Source organism: Poecile atricapillus, chromosome 2, assembly GCF_030490865.1.
Source record: "Poecile atricapillus isolate bPoeAtr1 chromosome 2, bPoeAtr1.hap1, whole genome shotgun sequence".
NCBI classification, from domain to species: Eukaryota; Metazoa; Chordata; class Aves; order Passeriformes; family Paridae; genus Poecile; species Poecile atricapillus.
The window spans coordinates 23,445,785-23,466,835 of NC_081250.1; the positions used below are offsets into that span (position 1 = coordinate 23,445,785).

Consider the following 21,051-nt stretch of genomic DNA (forward strand, 5'->3'; position numbering starts at 1 on the left):
CATATGCATTATAAAATAAATACTTCTATAACTTTGTCTCTTTTTATTTTGAATAAGAAATTATTGTGCTCTGAGTCTGTGTGTACTACTTGCTCTGCGTGTTTGTGTGCACATCTGCATACACGTGTGCATGCACACATAAACAACACATATTTTGAATTGTGACAGAAAACGTCACAGTCAACTGATAGGTGTTTTCTGTGGTCTCAGATTAAAATGCATGTTATATTTGTATTTTTGAACACAATTAATAAAAGGCCTATTTGTATTTAAAATACATACTCATCTAAATTGAGTGTGTCTTACATAAGCAAGTATCATGAGAACTTAAAGTTCAGTGTTCCCTAGCTCTGTGGATGTTACAAATGCTTTTATTTCATCTTATGTTTTAATACCTATTTTTCAGCTCTTTAAAGTTATGGGCTACTTTCTCAGTCCTGTTTGAAGATGTCTAAATTCTCATTAAAGCCATAGAAGAGACATCACATTAAGAAATTCATTGAGCACTTCCTTTTATAAGATCTTTCAATGTTCGATTAAACTGTTTCTGTGAAGTTCAGGACAAACATGACCTTGGTGGTTTTGTTTGGCTTTTTTTCCCCAGGTTATTGAAGAGCAAAATGAACATATACGGGAGCTTGAAGCCCAGATAGAATGCCTGAAAAGTGATCAAGAATGTGTGAAGAAAAAAAATGATGAGGAAATAGAGCAGTTGAATGATGTAATTGATAAGCTTCAGCAGGAGCTAGCAATTATTGAACAAAAGATACCAACAGACGTTGCTGGTTTTCAAGAAGAGGCTGACAGTCCAAAACACATACTTGAAGCAGTTCTGGCAGAAAAAGCAGCTTTGGAAAAGCAAGTAGAAAACATAAATGCAGAGGCGTCTCAAACAAAGAATGAGCTTGAGGAAACAAAGTTAAAAATGAGCCAATTAAAGCAAGAAATAAGTATGTTAAAAAAAGAGCATGAAAAAATAACAGAGAAATATAAGTGTGCACTGGTCCAAGGTGATAAGTCAAAACCAGAAGACAGGAGCAATGGAAAAACTGAACAAATGGAAGGAGGCTTATGTCAGGAGGTAGACTTGCCAGATCAGTCCCAGCTTAGGACTTCAGATGAGAATGCAAAAGTCACCATTAGCAAGATGGAAATACAACTGCAGCAACTTCAGGCATGCATTAAACAAAAAGATTCAGAACTGTGCCAGTGCTACACTGAAATAAAAGACATGAAAGAGGAAAGCAAAGTTGAAAAAGAAACACTTAAAAAGAGGATATTAGAACTGGAAAAAACACTAATGGAGAAAGTTGCTGCTGCTCTTGTGAGTCAGGTTCAGCTAAATGCAGTTCAAGAGCAGAGAAGATTCATGCAGGAAATTCAGGAAGCTTCAAAGTGCATGGATGAAGCAAGCAAGAATGCCCAAACAGAGGGTTTGAGTGATAGGACTGAAAATGAGGCAGAATCAAAATTATCACTCTTAACACAGAGGCTTAATGAGATGGAAACCCAACTGGCAATGGTAAATCGTAGCTTGGAGCTAGAAAAAGAAAATGTGAAAGTTGCACAAAAGGAAGCTACAGTGAAAGAAGAGAGGTTCTTAGAGCTTCAGCAATTGCTAGAAGAGGTTAAGGAGAAACATAAAGGAGAGATTCAGAAATACATTAAGCAAGAAGAAATGCAGACATATCAGGTAAATAGACACCATTTTCTTTTGTCTTGTTTTCACTAAAACCTGTTAGATTATATAAAGTATAACGAATAAAATAGTTCTTAATGAGAATAACTATAGGAATGTTCTTCTCTATGTAGCACTTTCATTTCTGTATTATTCCTACAATTACAAAGAACAGAAGGATATTATTTTAGGGGAACCACACTATCAGTTTCCATTATGCATTTTCATGATTGTAAGGTGGTTTTGAATTTTGGACATATAATTTCTTGTTCTTAATTTGACTTGACATAGAATGGAATGTAGTACACTTATGCATGGTGTGGATGTAGAGGTGGAGGTATAAAAATTAAAATGATAAAAATTGTCTAAGAGAGGATTCAGAATGGTAAGGGAAGTGATACCAATTTGTCTATACAGGTGGTTTTGGGATGGAGGTTGTTTATTTATATATGTTTTGATCTTAATTTATGTTTTCTTGTTTTCCCATCTCAAATCCAAAGCTATTTCCCTTCAGTAGCTTTTTCAGTATTTATTTGTCCAGATTTCCATGCACTAATAACCACTATTGCATGCACTATTATTATTGCCTCTAATTTAGAACCGTCAGTCCAAATTGACTATGTTTAATAGTCCAAAAATGGACTTGATGTCTCTGAATGTGAGAATTTTGGCAATCACGGAACCCAGTACTGGACAAGAAAAGGTTCTAAGATCTTTCATCCAAATAGAAATTTGATGAATGTCATAAATGTCATATAAGTTAAATAGTTAAATACCTAATTTCCTAGTCTCTGTTGACCTTCCTGCCTGTGCTTTCTGTGTGGTGTATCCAATTTATGCTTGCAGTTCAGTAAACTGTAAGATAGTCTTTTCTTCCATGGTCTTAGTTTTTTTCCTTTGAATCTAACCAACATTATTAACCCAAATAACATAAATTTGTTTTCCTCTTTGGTCTTTTCACTTTGTAAGTTGGTGTGAAAGTGATCAGTGCTGTTAAAACTTGATTCTTTACCATTTTCCCATTTTTTTTGTTGCCATATAGGTAGAAGCACTGCTCATGGGAAGTCAAAAAGAAAAAGTGCTTATTACTGAACTTGAACAAGTGAAAGAAGAGGCAGCTGCTGCTAAGGAAGAACTGAGCAGTTACAGAGAAAAGGCAGAAAAACTTAAGCAAGAACTAGCAGTAAGAGCCAGAGTGTTCCATATTGTATTTAAATCAAATAGTTGTTCAGGACTTACTGTTCAAATATGCATGCCATAGTTTGGATTATTATAGTTTGGATATAGTTTGGGATTTTTTAATCTTTTACTGAGAATACTACCCAGACAAACAGCCACTCGTTGCCTACTGTGAGTGGAACAGAGCTGATGCTTTAGATAAAATTGCCAAAGTACATACTTTTACTGCAGTGCAACAGTGAATCTAGAGCTGAATTTCTTAGGAGATAATATTTGTTACCATGTGTCATAACTGCTTTAAAATAGAACTAAACTGATCTGTAATGGTTTAGAGGGTTGCTTGTATTTTAGCTATTTTAAGTATTTGGAAGTATTGCAGTTGAGATTCTCCATATTTACAGGTAAAAGAGGCAAGTCTTATACATCTTCAGGAAGACCTGTGCAAAGTCAAAGAGAACCTGGTTCAAGCAGAAGAGAAGCTTGCAATTTACCTGAGAAAGGACAAAGAAATGGTGAAAACTGAAAGCAAGAAGGATGTAGAAATATCATGTGATTTGTCAGCCAGTGAGTCTACTCTAACTGGAAACATCTCCTCATCGCAAACAGACAAGACTGTGGAAATCTCACCAGTCCTTATTAAAAATGCAGAAATTCAAACTGATTTGCAGAATGGATGCTCTTCAGAAGAGATTGCAGAGATTGTAAGAGAATTTACTGAAAAAATTGACCAAATGCAGGAACTCCATGCTGCTGAAATCATGGACATGGAGACAAGGCATATCTCTGAATCTGAAGCATTAAAGAGAGAGAAGTTTGTTGCAGTACAAGTATTGACTGAAGAATGTAATGCTTTAAAGGAAGTCATAGAAACTCTAAAAACCAAAGAAGTATGTATTTTATTTTATAATTACTGAAATACTTTGGTTAAAGCTTTTGCTCTTGCTACAGAAATTCCCATTTAATATCTGTAAAGTGTGGACCAGCACATGCTCAATAAAAAACTTCTAAGTGTTCTAATGTTTCTATGGCCCTGGGACAGATTGTGAACCCCTTTCTCAGCATTTAAGTTTGCAAGTATGCTCAACTATCAGGTATCTCCTTGTGCTTCTGCCTTGAACCTGCCCTGTTCTGTGAAATGTAGGTCATCCTGTGGAATGACATCTCTCTCATATTCAGTTTTATTACTTTGGTTGCAGGGGAGGTGGAACAAAGAGGTTCACATTATTTCCTGCTCCTTAAAAGTTTCTCCCTTACTGAGAGTGGGTGAGGGGTTAAAGACTTGATTGTTTTCTTTTCTAAATACAGAGAATCACAGTTTCTGGAATAGCACGTTCTCCACCATGTCAAGCTAGAGATGGAGGTTCTAGTGGTAAGAAATTTCTTCTTTCAGATTTCAAACAGTGTTGTAAATTAAATCTGCTTTTTTGATACTAAGTTTACCGTTAAATAGTTTGTGTTCGAAGAAGTCCAAGCAGCTACTACCCAGATTGAAGCAGAAGCCTGTTGCACCAGTAAAAGGTTCTGGGCATGCCATGTCTCTTAATTTGGTACAAAAAGAAAATGTCTGTAGCAGAGATGGGTTTTAGTTGAGGCATCAGCTGCTAATTATTTTCCTTTCAATTAGAGTTTCTATATCCTCCTTAGCTATTACATTATCTCTTCAACGTAGCTTCATCATCTCCTGATAGTGTTTAAAACTACAGCTCCCTAGCAGTGGGAGATGATGACAGGTATTGACTTCACCAAATGTAATAAAATTATTAGGGTGATCCTTTTCATAGGCAAGGCTAAGCATATTAAGAGTGGGTCATTTGGCAGAAGGGTTTATGCAAGTAGTTGTTTGTCTTGTAAAACTAAACTAGGATTTTTTTAAGTTTGGTTGTTTTATTTTTCAGTTTTGTTTTGCTGTCACTTCTTTGAAACTGAAAAACTATGAAACAGTCTCCAGGCTTAAAATGAACCCTTAGTGACATGCAACTACCTGTTAAAACAACAGATGAAAAATACTTTTTTGATGCCTGTTCTTCAAAGCTTCACAGTAATCCAGCTTTCATGTTTTTCTCTCCTTTTATTTTAGACTCTGGTTCAGACTGGAGTCAAGGAACATATCTTGCTCAGACCCAGGGATCTGACACGGTATCTGAAGGAATAGATGAAGGTGAAACTTCAACAGATTTACTTCCAAAAAAAATTAAGGTAAAATAGACTCAATGTTTATTTTTTAAGTAGCAAGAGTGATACTACCAAAAGTTGAGATTAGCTTCTGCTTGATCATTGATAGCAGAGCCATTTCGATAAGTTTTAGTGTTGACTATTTTAATACATTTTCTAACAGCAATATGCATTTTTGCATTTTAAATTAGGCTAAATATGAGTTTTATATCTGTAGGCTTGTTCTCAGTTATGATTATGATAAATAAAACTATTGTTATAATTTATTGCAATTTTGTTGTATTAACAATAATGTCATGATCATATATTACACAATTTTATAGATTCTGTTTTTATAGCTATGTTATGAAAGCAAATGTGTTTATTATAAGCAGTAAGAGTATCATGCTTTAATTACATTTTTAAAAAACTATTTTGTGACAAAGCCTTAGCTTCATAATAATTTCAGAAAGTTAATGGCAAAGCTCACCTGGAAGCTTCCCAGGACCATTTTTAAAACGTCAGTTTCTATTAGTAGCTATTTTAAAAATAAAAAATTTATTTGACAGATGTACACTGGAAAATTTTATTTGAAACTGAGGAAAAATACAACTATTTAATAAATTTCTGTCTGACACTTATAAAGGGTGACACTTCTGTCCTTGATATGATGAAGCATAGTTTCCTTATCCTGATCAAATTCGAAGTTCCAGTTTTCCAATAAATATGAAATAAGATTGCAATTATTATTGTTGTTATTATTATATGTTGTTATTGCTGGCATTACTGATTTCTTTTCACTTTTATTGTAGGGTTTGCTGAGAGCAGTGCATCATGAAGGCATACAGGTGCTGTCTCTCACTGAATTTCCATATAGTGAAAAAGATGTGTCACTGCATAAGCAAGAGCCAGAATCCTGGCTAGAAGAAAGAAAAGCTTTCCTAAGCACCATCTCATCTTTGAAAGACCTAGTTGCAAAAATGCAAGTTCATAGAGAGGCTGAGGTATAAATAATATTGTAAGATTCTATCTGAATAAAAAATAATTTATTATGACCTTCTAAGACACATTCATTGTTCAGGTTTAAGTGCTTAAATATTCTGTTACAAGGCAAAATATTTTAAAACCTGCTATAAAACTCCATATTGTACTTCATGTTATTACAGCTTATATTTGTTCTGTGCATTGATAACTTCTGACTGTATAGGTCCACCTTTTAAGAAGAATTCTATTTTGAATCATGTTCCAGTAGCAGTTTAAATGGAATTTTTAATGCTGTTATTTATTGGCTTATTTATCAGTAATCCTTTTAAAACTTTTGCTTGTCAAATTACCCCAGTTAGACTCTTGGTCTAATATATATGCAGGTAGTTTCTATTCCTTCAGCATTTCCTTTAGCATGCGAAGTGGGCACATGAACTTTGTGTCATTTAAAATTAAATCTTTTCCATACACAATATCTGCACACTACCACATAGCTCTGTGAGAACCTAGGGAGAGACATGTAATATATGAAAAATTAAAAGAATAATGTGATATAGTAACCTCACTAGTAACTACACAGTGGTAAGTTTTCAGTTACAAAAAGCTAAATTGCCTCCATCTAAAGCAAAGCTTAAAGTTTAGCGTTTGCGGATGCAGAAAAATTTGTAATGTGTACAGTAATTTGTAATGTGTACAGTAAATGCATCCGTTGGGATAGATGAAATTTACAAAGTTATTAAGAAAAGCTAAATATTCCACTGAAGACACACTTTACATAGAATTATAATGATGTAATCTTTCAATATGTCTCTTTAAATTGTTTTTATACCACTGCAGATCTGTGCAAGTACTGAATCTGCTGAAGGTGTCTCAGACTGGCGAGGAGAACTTCTGCATGCCATTCAGCAGCTTTTTGTGAGGGAACAAAATGTTCTCCTTGCTGCATTTCAAACTGAACTTGCAGAAATGGGCACAAGAGATGCAGTGATGTTGATGAATCAGTTAGAGCGCAGACTACAAGAGCAGGTAATATAAACCATATTGTAGTCAAAGTGTTTGTCTACATTAGATTTTAATTTTACAATTATAAATCCATTACAAGTATATGTATTAATAGTACTTTTGACAGTCTAAGGATGAAAACAAAGTCAGACTTGCAGAAAGAACTGGTGTCTTTTAAAAGACAAAATTATGTGGAATGGGAAAGAAACTTTTGGCTGCACAAGTTTTAGAATATATATAGCCTTCAGAGATCAATTTGAATTAAACACAATTGTCCTGAGCTTGATGTCATTAAATTAATTAGAATTATGTTACACTGTTTAAGAAAAAAGGTAGCTTGTTTATACAAAATAATTTGCAGGAAGAGAAAGTGATAAGGTTGCTATGGGACAGACGGAAGTCAGTTATCTCCTCTGGAACATGGAAGGTTTAGTGAGAAAATTGCAGTTTGCCAGAAAAGTGATAGATCTTTTCAGTCTGTAATTTTGATACCTAGTAGAGAAATAAAAAAATAGCAAGCATTTCTGCCAAATATTGTAATACTGACTTAACTGAAAATGTTTTGACTATATATGCACTATGAATACATAGATAAATGTGATGTCCAGCACCACAGATAGTCTCATAACATCTGGAATTTTACTTTGAAATGTTATTAACGCCAATAGGCTACTAACCAGAGAGCAGCAATGGACTGTCTTCAGAATGCAGACAGAAGAAGTTTGCTGATGGAGATTCAAGTATTACGTGCTCAGATGAACAGTAAGAAAAGTAACCCAAAGAGAGAACAAGAGACTGATTCAAAAAACCAAGGTGACTTCCGTGGTAATATATGTCTGTTTCTAAATGCTTTCAAGGCAGTGCTTATAATGTTGTAAGTGACAAAAATAGTGACTTTCTTGGGTCTCTGATTTTGATATGTGTGTTCTAAACATGCATATATATTTCATCTTCTTCAATCTTATTTGACTACTTCTGCAAAAATTAAGATATAATCCCTGTCCTTATGACTTGCGTCAGACTGAGAGTGATGCAAAGTTATGTTCAATTTCTATAAAAATCGAGCTTGAATTTTAAGGCTGTTTTCCATGTATATGCTTCACTGTTTAGGTTCAGCAGCTTTGAAATTATCTAAGTTGGATAGTCAGTCATAATACAGAAACTAAGAAGCAATTAGAATGAAGAACAAAAGGTTCAGAGAACAGGTATACTTTAAAATTAAGTCAAGCTCACTGTCAGTGTTTAGTTGCAAAAATTAGGTCGCAAATATGCATATGTAAAATAACTAATGAGTTAATCATTATGTAGATGATGCATATTGATATAGTTATAGCTATACTATAGCACGTCTTATAGCCTTTAAGAAATAAAGAAGTTGAAGTGATTTCTTGAAAGTATGAAAGTATAGAAGTCATGAGTTTGCTTTTCTTGTGCTACCGAAAGAATCTATAATTTTAAAATATCACTCTTAATAATAGCCTTATGGTCATGCTCTGGCTAGGAGGAGCTTTAACCAAACACAATGTTTTCTTATGAAGTAATTTCCATATTAATGGTGCTCTCATTAGAAATGCTGGAGTATAATATGCAGCAGAAGCAGTTGCAAATTTTGGAGATGCAAGTGGAGCTCCGGAGTGTGAAGGACCGAGCGGCGGAGCTTCAGGAGCAGCTGAATTCAGAGAGGATGATGGGTGCAGAGCTGAAGAATGAACTTGCACAAGCCAAACTAGAGCTTGAAGCAACCCTTAAAGCACAGCACAAGCACTTCAAGGACCTAGAAACCATCAGGTGTGGCTTTCAGTTCCAAGCTATGTTGACTATGAAGATTATCTTTCCTAATCTCAAATCATAATACTGATTTTATTAAGAGATTTGATCTCATGTAGTGTAATTGCTTCTCTGTATTTATGACAAAAATAGACTTTTACATTTGACAAAAAATAGGTTTCAAGTCATAATTTGATTTAATACTTTATTAATTATCAAGTTCCTTTTAAACTTTGTCACATTAGACTACTATATACAAGCTAATAAATAGACAAAATTTATTAAAGGTTTTTAATTTCCAGGAGCATGGAGAAAAAAATTGCAAAGTTAAGATGACTTTGCAAGTACATCCATATGAAATATTCTTAAATGTTGCTTTGACATGGTTGACAGTAGAAGCCACAGATTTGGCACTTAGGAAAGCCATTATTATTTATGCCTGAACCAGAGAGATGCACCCATGAGCAGTATCTTAAAGTTCTGCTCAGAGATAACAAATTAAACTGGAGTTTAAATAGGGATTATTTTAAAGATTACTTTATACCCTTTACAGACCATCAGAAGCAAGTTTCTTTTGCAAACATGCAAAATTGATTTGCAAAAAAATGAAAATTCAGGTCATAGATTTTTCCTTTTCCCCCAGTATAGTTTTTTCCCTTGACAAACATGGCAGCAAGATGCACTTCCATGGCATTCTTTAAGATTTGGGCCCATGACTGGAGTAGGTTGAACACTAACTGCCTCTGAGCCCCCACAAGTGGCAGCTACAAAGGTAGCAGGATGTTACCCATGTGCAGGAACACACTTTTTGTAGTTCTTGAGCTATGCAATTCTTAGGGGTTTGAGTTAGTCTTGTCTTTCTAAATATACTTTTTGCTGTTACTCTACTAGACTAGCAGTGTTTTCAGTGCACAGGATGGAATAAATACCAAGTAACTGATTGTATCATGATAGAATTAGACCCCTTGCCTAATGTGAAGTTTGCCCATTTCTCTTTTAGGACTGAAGTTAAAGAAAAAGCAGCTGAGCTAGATATTCTTAAGGATACAATGGCCAATGAACAGAAAAAATCAAGAGAGCTACAATGGGCTTTGGAAAAAGAAAAAGCTAAAATAGAACGCAGTGAAGAAAGAGGAAGAGAAGAGCTTGAGGTATTCCATAATCCCAAATAGCCTGGAACATCAAGGGGCATGAAAATATTCTTTTGATTAACATTTCATCTCAGCTTATATTTTTGTCCAGTAAATGCTTCATGTTCTGTATTCAGCTGTAGTATTATATCATCTAGAGCTGAAGAAAAATGTATAGAAGCTGTGTGGCAAAGTATGAAAAAGGCCTGGTGCACATTCCATTTAAATCAATAGGAATTTTACTGTGTTTTTCACACCCAAGATTAAAAGATTCTGTAATGGCTCTCAGTTATTCAAGGGGACAGGACACTGCTGATACGGCTACACCCAGCCCCCACCACAGCCTAACTCATAAAATGTAGTATTTAAGAATATGATTTAAGGAGCCGTATTGTTTGTCGCCATTTAAAAAGTCTGCAGTTTCACCTCATGAAAATCAAATTAGGGAGTTTACTTTAGGAGAAAATATTTCCTTAATATGTTCCCTGGTACCTCTGCAGTATTTGTTATAGTGAAGGTGAGAGCATGTATCCTGGTACAAGACAAAAAAGCAATAATTTCAACAGCATAGATTTATTTATATCTTGAAATCCAAAGTTGAAAAATCATTTCCACAGTATTAGAAAGTAAAAGCAGCTGGCTGTCTTCAACTTCAGAACTACAGTTGTTTGTATCTCACTATAAAGAATGTGTTAAAAAGATTCTTTTATGAAATAATCTGATTTTAAAATAAAGACATCTGTAATGTATTTTAGTATCAGATATAACTGCAGCATTCAGAGTATTGTCACATTACTTGTGAATAGCAAAACCTGTTAAAAGCAGCATGTGTAGAGGTAGCATATTTGCAATTTGCAGAAGATAATGGAAAGTATACACAAATGGCTTTGATCAACTCTTATGTTTTCTTTTGAAAGGACTTAAAATTTTCTCTTGAAGATCAAAAACTAAAGAACTTAGAGTTAAGTAAACTTCTGGAACAAGAGAAGCAGCTGTCAAGTGATCTGCAACAGAAAATTGAATCCCAGGAAGCACTCAGTGCTGCCCAGCTGTCACGTGAGCGAGGCCGTAATTCTGAGTTGCAGGTGCTTCTTGAATCAGAGAAGGTTCGAGCTCTCGAAATAAGCAGTGCCCTAGAAAGGGAAAAAGAGCTGTGTGCTCAGCTTCAAAGTGCTGAAGATAAGGGGCAAGCTGGAGCACATAATCCATCTGAGGAATTGCTTAAAGAGCTACAGAAGCAAATGGATGAAAAGCATGACCGTATAGTGGAGTTAGTAAGTGAGATGGAGAAATATAAACTGGAATCTGTGCAAGTGAGACAGCAAATGGAAAAAGAAAGGCAGATCCAGAGGCAAGCATTACAAGCAGAACAAGATGCTAACATAATAGTACAGAAGAAACTCCATGAACTGGAGTCCAAAGTAGAAGACCTTCAGTGGCAACTTGGAGAAAAGAAGCAAGAAGTTCATAAATTAGGGAATGAAACAAAGAAGTTGCAGGAAATAATCCAAGATCTACAGAAAAAAGAGCAGGAGGATGAAGGAAGAAAGGAAGCCGAAAGGACACCAAGCCACAATCCAAATGAGGTACAGTGGGACTGAAAGTAATGTGTAATATTGAAATAAGCAATTTAGCTTTAATTCTTTTGCTCAATTATTTGTCACTGTGCCTTGACTCAATCTATAAAATAGCCTGCAGATTACAGAACATGAACAACAGAGAATGGAAAAGGGAAAGCATTCCAGTCTGCTTCCTAAAACTATTCACATGCTTCTTCCTGAGAGTGGAGTTATAGAAGTATATAAGGAGGAGCACAGAAGTGTAGAAGTAGGAGGAGCACAAGCAGGAGAAATGCATCTTCATCTCAGTACAGGAGAAGAACATTACTTGCAACCAGTTGCAGGAATGAGATATTCCTACTCAGGAATACCCCAGGTCACTGCCCTTAATCTTTAGTTCGTAAACTGCAAGGGGTCTTCGAAACATTGTAAGTGATCTTCCAACAGCTTCAGTAAATAAATGAGTAAGCGTGAATATGTATATGTTAGCAAACAAAATAGAAGAATGAAATCAAGGTGAAAAATCAATTTAAGAATTATCCTAATTTTTAGATGAATGGAAGTGTTGCCTGTAAATTTTTCACTGTCATAAAAGTTCAGGAAAGTTTTTAAGTTTTTTTTTTTAATTACTTTTAGAACTTTTTTAGAAACTTGTCTGTAAAAGGTAAGTGTTGCTGGGTGAGTGATTTGTGGATAGTCGCATAGAGGATTGATGGGAGACTTGCTTGCCTCTTTGCTGACCTCATTTTTGCCCATCCTGATGTCATTCTTTTTACCAGTTATTTGTATGTGGAGCCAGGAAGGAAATTTTCTTTTCATCTAATTTGGCTACTGGTTTTTATCTTCTGAAGCATTGAAACTACCCCCAGCCAGAGGCAGGAAGTTGAGTGTATTGATAACTGTGACAGCAGCAGTGTTCCTGCCACGCTCAGTTTGTGCACCTTGTTCTTCTGCACAGAGGGAACTGCCAGCACTGTGGTCAGCAAAGAGTCTTCCCTTGGATCAGGATGGGAGCAGCTGTTGGGGTTTTTTCCCTTCCTCATCAGCAGATAGTCTGATCTGCTTTCCAGGATTTACCTGGAAATTCAAATAATGAATCTCCTGCTGTCTCCTGTGACGTTTGCAACACTCTGACTTTTTTCTTTGGTACCACACTGTAGGGCAAACAGCCAAAGGCAGAGCCATGGGCTCAGGTTTCTTAGTGAGGGATAACAGTTCTTCCATGGCAGTGTTGGGAGGTGTTACCTAGGAACACCTCTTCAGTGCATTGTTTTACTTGTGGTAGCATCACTGGTGTGATTGCCTGCGTCTGGACTGATCTCCATGACCATGGTGGCCTCTTTCAGCCCCTGTTCTCTTGACTATAAATTGGTTACCAAAACACATAGGCCCAGTTGCCCAAATTCCTTCCACAACTGGTAAAAGAGCTGCTGATGGAAGAAAGAGAAAGGCTTGGTGACATCCTGATGGTTTTTTTGACTGGATTCACACTGTAGCTCCATGATTGCTAGATCTCTAGTCCAGAAAGACACTAGACCTTTCGTGAATGATAGTTTAATGCTACATTACAGCACTGTTGTAGTCACACTAAACTTCTTTCTCTGTCAGAGAATAATCTGTTCTTCAATTTCTGAGTATGTTTCAGAATCATATGTTTTCATTTTACAGCACTGGATCACACACATCACATACATTCTGTAGAGAGATATATATATATAGAGATACAGATATAGATATATATAGATATATATTTAGATATATATTTAGATATATATATATTAAAAAAAAATACATATTTCTTTCCAGACTACTTGGGATACACCCAATGACAGGACAAGAAATTGGGTTCTCCAGCAAAAAATGGAGGGAGCTGAGACAAGTGAGTTGACTTACCACACACTGACAGGAGATCTCTCTGCTGCTACTGGAATCCTGGAGAAAGTCAGACAAAAGCTGCAAAGTGCATCTCCAAAGCTGAAGCAGTTGGCTCGCAAAGCTGCTAGCAGGTTAGACCAGTCTTCAGCCATATGGCTTTGTAAATAGCAGCCAGCAAGCTAATATATTACTTGGTTTGAATCATAATTCACAGACTGCAGGATTTAATTGAGTTTGGGATTGTTAGTTTAATTGTGTATGCTGTTACTTGAAATATACTGATGGAAGACAGGATCACAGAGTATCAAGTGCTGCTGTAAATCCTATATATTTTAATAGGCTCCTTTTTAAGGAAGAGCAAAATTGTATTTTTTTTTCTCTGAAAAGTGATAAGGTTTATCTGGGTATGGTGTAGGTAGATGAATTTGAAATAGTAATTAAAAATTATGTTTCATGTATAAGGGGATGAATATAGGGATTATTGTTCTGAATCATCCTCCTTGGGGGAAAAAATTGTGGTCAAGTGAAACTGATCTTGATTCTTATTTTCGGAAAGTTATTATCTCCATAAGATTAAAAAGTATCATGGTACTTGGTCCATGGGAGGTTTGAATCTTTTTTATTTTGCTGTGATGGTCATTTAATATTAAACATTCTTTCTTAAACATTTGGGCAAAGCAGAATGCAGTATGTCTGGGAAATACCCTAGGATTTTGATCACACAGATTCTACAGATTTGTGGGAAGCAGAGCCACTATTTTAAATGTGCTTCATGTAGAATATACCTCTCTACAAATGAGTGGAAACTGTTCTGTACACTTTTTTTTTAATTAAGACAATTTTGTTTAAAGTCAGTTAGCAGTCTTGAAAATGTTGTCCTGTCTCCAGTAACTGCTGAAGTGACTGTAGATGCAGTGCATAGGAATCCATGGAAAGTCCTGTTCATCTGCCTCGTGGTGTCAGAGATGATGAAATGGTCCCTTTTGTTTCAGACTGCAGTTTGAAACAGCAGATGATCAAGACTTCATTGCAGTACAAAATGCTATTGAAGAAGTTATCTCAGAACTGAAAATACTGCCTGGATTTTCCAGTCTGGAAGAGGTGAGAGTCATGCTGTAACTTTGATGGGGGACTTAAGATGAAGAGATGTGAGCAGAAACTGGAAGGAGTTTGTAAGCCTGTACTTATTCAGGTCTTTATAGAGGAAAATTCCAGTGAGTGTTCTGACTGGAGTTTGTAAAGTGTAAAAACCCCTTTCCTTTTATTTTTTTTTCAATTTTTAATACTTTAAAAGTGATTTTTCAACTTTCAAATCAAAACTTTTCCAGTTTCATTTTAAATTTCTGCATCTTGTGGCTTTTTCTTTAAGAAAATATATTTTCCTTTCAGCAGTAATCCTGTAACTGAGGAAACTTTTCTCAGTACTACCTGATATTAAAATCAACATTTAGTATTTACTGTGTTCTGTTGACACAACACATTTGCTTAAACTGCCCTGTATTTACCAAAGGAAAGGCCACAGAAGAGTGAGTAGTGTGTACCTGTGTAAAAAAAAAGATGAAATGAGGTAATCTGAGGTTGCAAAGAATTCTGCAATATTTGATTTTTAAGTGAGCTTGATTTAGTCCTTACCTGTATTTTAAGCAAGGATTTTCAATGTAAGTTTAAAAAAACTTTGAGGCTTTTCTTTTCCTCTAAGTTAGATAAACATCAACATAGTAGAAAACTGCAAATTGTTACAGCTGGTACAATTGAGCTTGTATGAAAATACTTTGTTGTAATGTACAGGGTCAGTATAGACAAGAAAGTCACAATAATCTGTAGTTTACATGTACACTGAAGTTGGTTTTTTTGTACAAGCTGATAGAAAGCTATTGTCATTATCTATGGAAGTTTTTCACTGTAAACCAGTTATTTTCAAATTGGCTGCTTGGATCTAATAGAAGTTGAGTTTGGTTTTCTTTCTTCCTTGTAGCTGAAGCTGGTGCTGCCTCCAGGGACTCCATCCAGCTCACTCACTGAGAGGCTGCTGAGGCAAAATGCTGAGCTGACAGGCTTTGTCAGCAGACTGAGTGAAGAGAAGAATAATTTGAGGAATGCTGTTATGAAACTGGAGGAAGAACTGAGAAGATACCAGCACAGACAACCTTCTGCAGACTATGTATGTCCTTGGTGCTGATCTAACGAGTTATAAACAAAGACATAAAAGCGTAATTTCTTGTCTTAGTCACCCAGTTGAGAGTGATCAAGCTGTCTGTCTTTCTTGGCTTCCCTCTACAGAGTAAATGGGTGTGAGTTATTTTTGTTCAGTGGTCAATATGTCTCAACTCACCCTATTAAGTGTAAAACTTCATGATTTTACCCAGCTTCTTTTTGTTAACTGCTCTTTCTGTTTAAATGCTTTGTGCCTTTCATTTTATCTCTGTCTCATCACTATGATAAGCAGATCCATATAGCCTTCAAGATCATGATGCTAATAATGATCCAGTGGAGGGGACTTTTTTGTTTTATTATTTTATTTATTTTTTTTTTATTTTTCTGGAACATTGATTGGGCTCCTAAAATGACTGTTTTTGAGGTGTCAGAGCACAAGGGCAGCCTCAGACCCAACCCCTGAAGTTTTTCTCATTAATTTTATGAACTCTCCACCAAACCAGTGACTAGAATGACATGGCCTAAGATTTTCCAAATTGTGTCATTCAAATTCAGTTTCCTTTGTCTTCAGTCTTCTAGGCACTCATCAGATGGAGTTAATATTGATATTGATGCATCTGAGAAGGAAATTTGGAACAGAGAAAGGCTGTCGCTGCAGAAATCTTTGAAACAAGCCAATGCAGAACTCTCCAAGCTGAGAGCAGAGCTCAGGAGCGAGGCTTTCCTCAGAGAACTGGGATCAGATACTGAAAATGCTGTTTTAAGGGTAAGAAGATTTTTTTTCCCCACATGCTAACTACAGCTGCTTTTAAAATTTTGATTTGGGCTTATTTTTCATTGTGTTCACTCTGCTTTATTCTGAGTAAAAAGAGATTGATTCAGTTTAAAATTTTCATCCTCAGGTACCTGACTATTTTTTTTCTCTTGAAGAATGACATTGTAAACACCTATGTTGTCCTTTTGTGTGTGCCCTATTTTTTGCTGTTTAGATGATCCTCAATATATTAAATTACTCAACAAGTGTGAGCAGCAGCACAGTCTTCTCCATGGTACTGAGAAATGAATAATCACAGAAATGCTATAGAAGTAACGATGTCAAAAGTCTTTTGTGATTCTTGGAGTTTACAGGGCTTTTTGTCTTTTTCTCTTGTTGCAGAGAGTTTATGGCAAATACCTACGAGCAGAGAGCTTTCGGAAGGCTCTCATATATCAGAAAAAATATTTGCTGCTGTTACTAGGAGGATTCCAGGAGTGTGAAGAAGCCACACTGGCCCTCATTGCACGGATGGGGGGACAGCCTTCCTACACAGACCTTGAAATCATCACACATCATTCAAAGGGTTTTACACGATTTCGCTCTGCAGTCAGAGTGTCCATTGCAATTTCAAGGTAACTCGGAGGAAGTTACATTTCAAATAGACTGTGCTGTTTAATATATACTTTTCTAGCTCTCTGGTGAAATCTAGACATTGTCATATTCCATCCTGTTTAAATGGTATATTTTTGGTAGTCATGAATATAGTAGATACTTGTAGGCTGACAAGGTGAGCATAGTGTAGGTAAATTCGGTAATAGGAATAAGCAGTCTGATGGTAGTTGAAAAGGGCTCATTATCTGATAATCACAGATAGAATGCACTGGGTAAAGTCATATTATTAAAAAACATTATGAGCAATTCTAAGTATTGCACTTATTTACAAAGGGTTTTTTCTGCAACTTAATTTCCTTTAAAGATTAAAATCTTACATGTAAGTATAATATAGATTTAGGAATTTTCTGTATCTAGGTAATCCTTTGAATTTCACAAGACTAAGGATGAGCAGGAATTGGTGAGGAAGAAAAAAGTAAAGTTTGTTACTGCATAGTACTGCCATGTTGCTAACAAACCTTCTTCACAAAGGTTTGAACCCCCAAGCACTTCTGCTTGCTATTATTCTGAGCTTTGTGTGTCGTATAAATTCAAGGAAATATTGAGTACCTGTTGTGAGAATTTTACTCATAGTGCTTTGCAGTTGCAGTTTTGGGGTTGCAACAGAGCAAAAAATATATTTAGTGTGATTTTAAAATGCTGGTGTGCTGTAGCTTAGGTGCTTGAGCCATTTACTGTCCACTTGGACCTATACAGCACCTCTGGAATTGCACAGGTGAAGCTAAATGCAGGTTTGGACAGAAGATGGTCTTCCTTAGGGATATGTAAAAGGATGTTTTGTATTTGATACTCAGGTTTTAGACGTCTGTTAATTTTGCTTGCTGGTCAAGAAATTTTTATACTTTCTAGAATACAAGAATCAGATTACTTTTATCAGACTATTCATTTATCCTGAAGCTGTTTGTTTTTTGTTTCTGTTTTTGTTTTAATTTGAAATGCAGAATGAAGTTCCTGGTTCGTCGATGGCACAGAGTTACAGGTTCTGGTATTCTGACTATCAATAGGGATATCTTTAGCCAGAACACAGGTAAGTCATAGTCCAGTAATGACTGAAAAAATGGTATCCACAAGTCACACCGCTGCTTAATGGAGATGGGTTTTAATTTGTATTATCCTCATTTGGAATGAATGGGGGCTGTTCCCTCTTTCTTTTGCTATAATTGTTTGGATTAACCTCAGTTCTCTTGCTCAGCACAGACACTAACCTATTTGTTTTCAGGGCTTTTGTGCTCCATTGTGGGTGGGATTAAAAAAAATATGGAAGGTTTCCCTATGGAGCATATTCATGAAAGCACTTTTAGCTGTGCCATTGGAGTTTTGTAGGCGATCTGCATCGAGGTCTTTTTCTTAGAACAAAAGCTTGTCATTCTTTTGTTACAGCTTGAAGTCTGGGAAATAAGTTTTCTGTTTGCTGTTTTGTAGGAGTCCAAGGAGAATCAGAAGCCTCATTATTATTTACTGGCTATTTAGGTCTGCACTAAAACCTTTGCTCAGTCTGTGAGAGTTTCCTCACTGAGTTTCCTCAGTGAGGCCAGGATTTCACTTCTGCTTTTCCCTGAGTCTTAAAGCGGTCTACACTTGTTAAATGCCATTTTTGTGAAATGCAAACAGAAAACTCATATCTGAGATTCCCAGAAAAGTGCAAAAGGCCTTACTTTTTTTAGTTTTCAAGACACCGCTTTTTGCATTTCTGATGTTCTGTATATTTTGTATTTCTAGGTAATGAATTACGGCCTGATTCATTCTCTGGTGGCATGGATCTTTATGGAGAACAGAGGCATTCCCATAGATCCAGGTCAGGCATGGAGTCTCCTAGATCACCTATAAACTTTCAACATAAGTACGTTTTGGAGTTTTTTTATTACTATTCTCTTTCAGGCAGTGTTTAAATAACTGAAAGCCTCAGTGTTTACTGCTAAGGTTTGTAACCTTTGATGCTGTGAGATTCAACTTTTTTGTAAGAATATGTAAAAAATTATGTCTCAGGCATTCAAGTGTGTGATTACTCATCACATGATTGAGGCCAAAGCTCGCACACCCCTGCCAGTGCCATCAGTTATTTTTCATCAAGGGCAGTATTTTTATGAGTGCCATCATACTTTGATGAGCTTATATGAAGTTGTGACTTCAGGTCTTCACTGAATATCAAATTCTAGCCATTTCTGGATTTCATTTTTATGTAAACCGCTTCCATATTTGTATTGTCTTTGTTTGTCATGACCATATGACCATATTTTACATGGTAAAAAACTTTAATCTATTTTAGCCACTATTGACTTTCACTTACAGAGAGTAATGACAAGAAGCAGAATCCTGTAAAGATGGCAGTGTCCTTGTTGACACAAGCTTCTTAATAGAAAACCAGATTTCAATCTACCATGGATTCTGCTGCAATCTCACTAGGAATTTGCTGGTCAGTCCTTGTCTCAAAAAAATGCAGCAACAAATCCTCTGCAGTAGAAATAAAAGGCAAGGGCAAAAGAGTGGTTTCTCTGCCTAGGGCAGTAAGTGGCAGGGAGGCTAAATGGGCTTGATGTGCTGTCTACCACATGGATAAGCTAAGGGTCATGCAGCCATAAGGTATCCCTGCCTACAGTACTTTGCTGTGTTGCTGATATTTTTACTCAAAATTTCCCTTTTTGAATGGTGTGTGTTGTTCTGCCCCTAGGTTCCACGGGCTGCCTGCCGATTTAAACCCAGTCTCCTTCACCTGTCCTCAGCTGCAGAACTACGATCCCGAAAGGGCTCTGACAGATTACATCAATCGTCTGGAGGCGCTGCAGAAGCGGCTCGGCAGCGTGCAGTCAGGTAGGGCTCAGGCACCCTCCCCAGCACCTCCGGGCAGCACAGGGCCCACTGCCACGCAGCTGCTGCTTCTCTGAGATACATAGCAAACAACTTCCATTTGATCCGTTTTCAGCCTTCAACAAGAGTTTCCTCTTGAAACTCTTCTCACTGCTCTTTCTGAGCAGTAGCAAAAAGCTCACTTAAAAGAAGATTGTGGAATTCTTTGAAGAGATACAAGCACACTTTCATTACAGATTTTGAGATTGTTAATGTTAGCAATATAATGATATTTACTTCCATGATCTCTAATAAATGTGCAGCAAGGATTCAGTTGGCATCTTGTTAAGAGTTTAAGTTATATAGAGAAAAATGTACCCAGAAGATTGGGACATGGAAGAGGAATTTTTTCTTCTACCGCTTCGATTACAGAAGTTACAGTAAATTTGTCCCATAGATTATGACAATTTTTGTACTGAAAGAGGAATACATCAAGAAAATTGTCAGAACAATGGGATGAAATTTATTGAACTTGAGTTTTGAAGTTACTGTGTTTGTCTTCCCCATCATTTGAGAAAGTCTTGTTCTTAAAAGATTTAATGTTTAAAAGTCCCTATTCTATAATTTCCCATGTAAAATTTTTCACGCTTGCTCAGGTGCAGGTACGTACTTGTTCTGGGTAATTCTGATGACATTTTTTTCCATCTTACAGGTTCGACTTCATACACTCAGTTGCACATGGGTATAAGAAGATAATAATATCCTTCAACATCTCCATCACTGGCAGTGATGCTAACAGATTGCCTTCTGTAAATCTGTGCTCTTTCTGTGCTTTGTACATGTATATTGTGGGACCAATCTGAACACAGCTATACGATTGTATACAGTTCCATCCTGGCACACCCACAGAGACTGGGATTTATGGACGTAGGCACTTTGTGTTTATGAAAAAAAGCAAAACAAAATCTGAACAAAAAAATCCCAAACAACCCCCCCCAAAAAGTCCTCCCAAACCCAAAACAAACTCCCCCACCCTTAAAGTACATGTATATTTGTGGAATGCTAATTTAAATGATTAACTTATGACGTGTGTATTTATCAAAAGGGTGCGAAGATGAAACTTGTGTATTAATTAAATTGAGCTACATTCAGCAAAGTTTACTTGCACTTTTTCTGGCAAGGCTACTGAAGTTACATTGACTCTCGTAATATTTGCTACTGGCAGTGCAGACAGAATATCACTTGTAGAGACCTATTTTTGTAATGGTAGAAGTTTTGAATTTTATGGGTATTTTGTCAAAGTACTGAAATAAACATGACTTCATGCTTCTAACTGTGTTCAAGAACCGCTCCCTTATT

The 21,051-nt window shown here is 36.2% G+C and overlaps 1 protein-coding gene across 6 annotated transcripts in view; it reads left to right on the forward strand.

Moving 5' to 3' along the window:
- The window catches only part of AKAP9 (A-kinase anchoring protein 9), a 105,292-nt gene extending 84,270 nt beyond the window's left edge, over positions 1–21,022 (forward strand). For 5 of the 6 annotated variants that reach the window (XM_058833681.1, XM_058833682.1, XM_058833684.1 and 2 more), the window contains 20 exons: positions 605–1,693; positions 2,721–2,861; positions 3,259–3,744; positions 4,163–4,226; positions 4,935–5,053; positions 5,821–6,012; positions 6,830–7,018; positions 7,663–7,807; positions 8,563–8,782; positions 9,762–9,912; positions 10,809–11,477; positions 13,257–13,456; positions 14,318–14,426; positions 15,301–15,486; positions 16,051–16,245; positions 16,636–16,868; positions 17,850–17,935; positions 18,628–18,748; positions 19,577–19,716; positions 20,405–21,022. In XM_058833681.1, coding sequence (XP_058689664.1) covers positions 605–1,693; positions 2,721–2,861; positions 3,259–3,744; positions 4,163–4,226; positions 4,935–5,053; positions 5,821–6,012; positions 6,830–7,018; positions 7,663–7,807; positions 8,563–8,782; positions 9,762–9,912; positions 10,809–11,477; positions 13,257–13,456; positions 14,318–14,426; positions 15,301–15,486; positions 16,051–16,245; positions 16,636–16,868; positions 17,850–17,935; positions 18,628–18,748; positions 19,577–19,716; positions 20,405–20,448 — 4,779 coding nt within the window. In that variant the 3' untranslated portion in view covers positions 20,449–21,022. The remainder of the gene's footprint in view (positions 1–604; positions 1,694–2,720; positions 2,862–3,258; positions 3,745–4,162; positions 4,227–4,934; positions 5,054–5,820; positions 6,013–6,829; positions 7,019–7,662; positions 7,808–8,562; positions 8,783–9,761; positions 9,913–10,808; positions 11,478–13,256; positions 13,457–14,317; positions 14,427–15,300; positions 15,487–16,050; positions 16,246–16,635; positions 16,869–17,849; positions 17,936–18,627; positions 18,749–19,576; positions 19,717–20,404) is intronic. The other variant, XM_058833683.1, reaches the window with a different exon arrangement.
- The last annotated feature ends 29 nt before the right edge of the window (positions 21,023–21,051 follow it).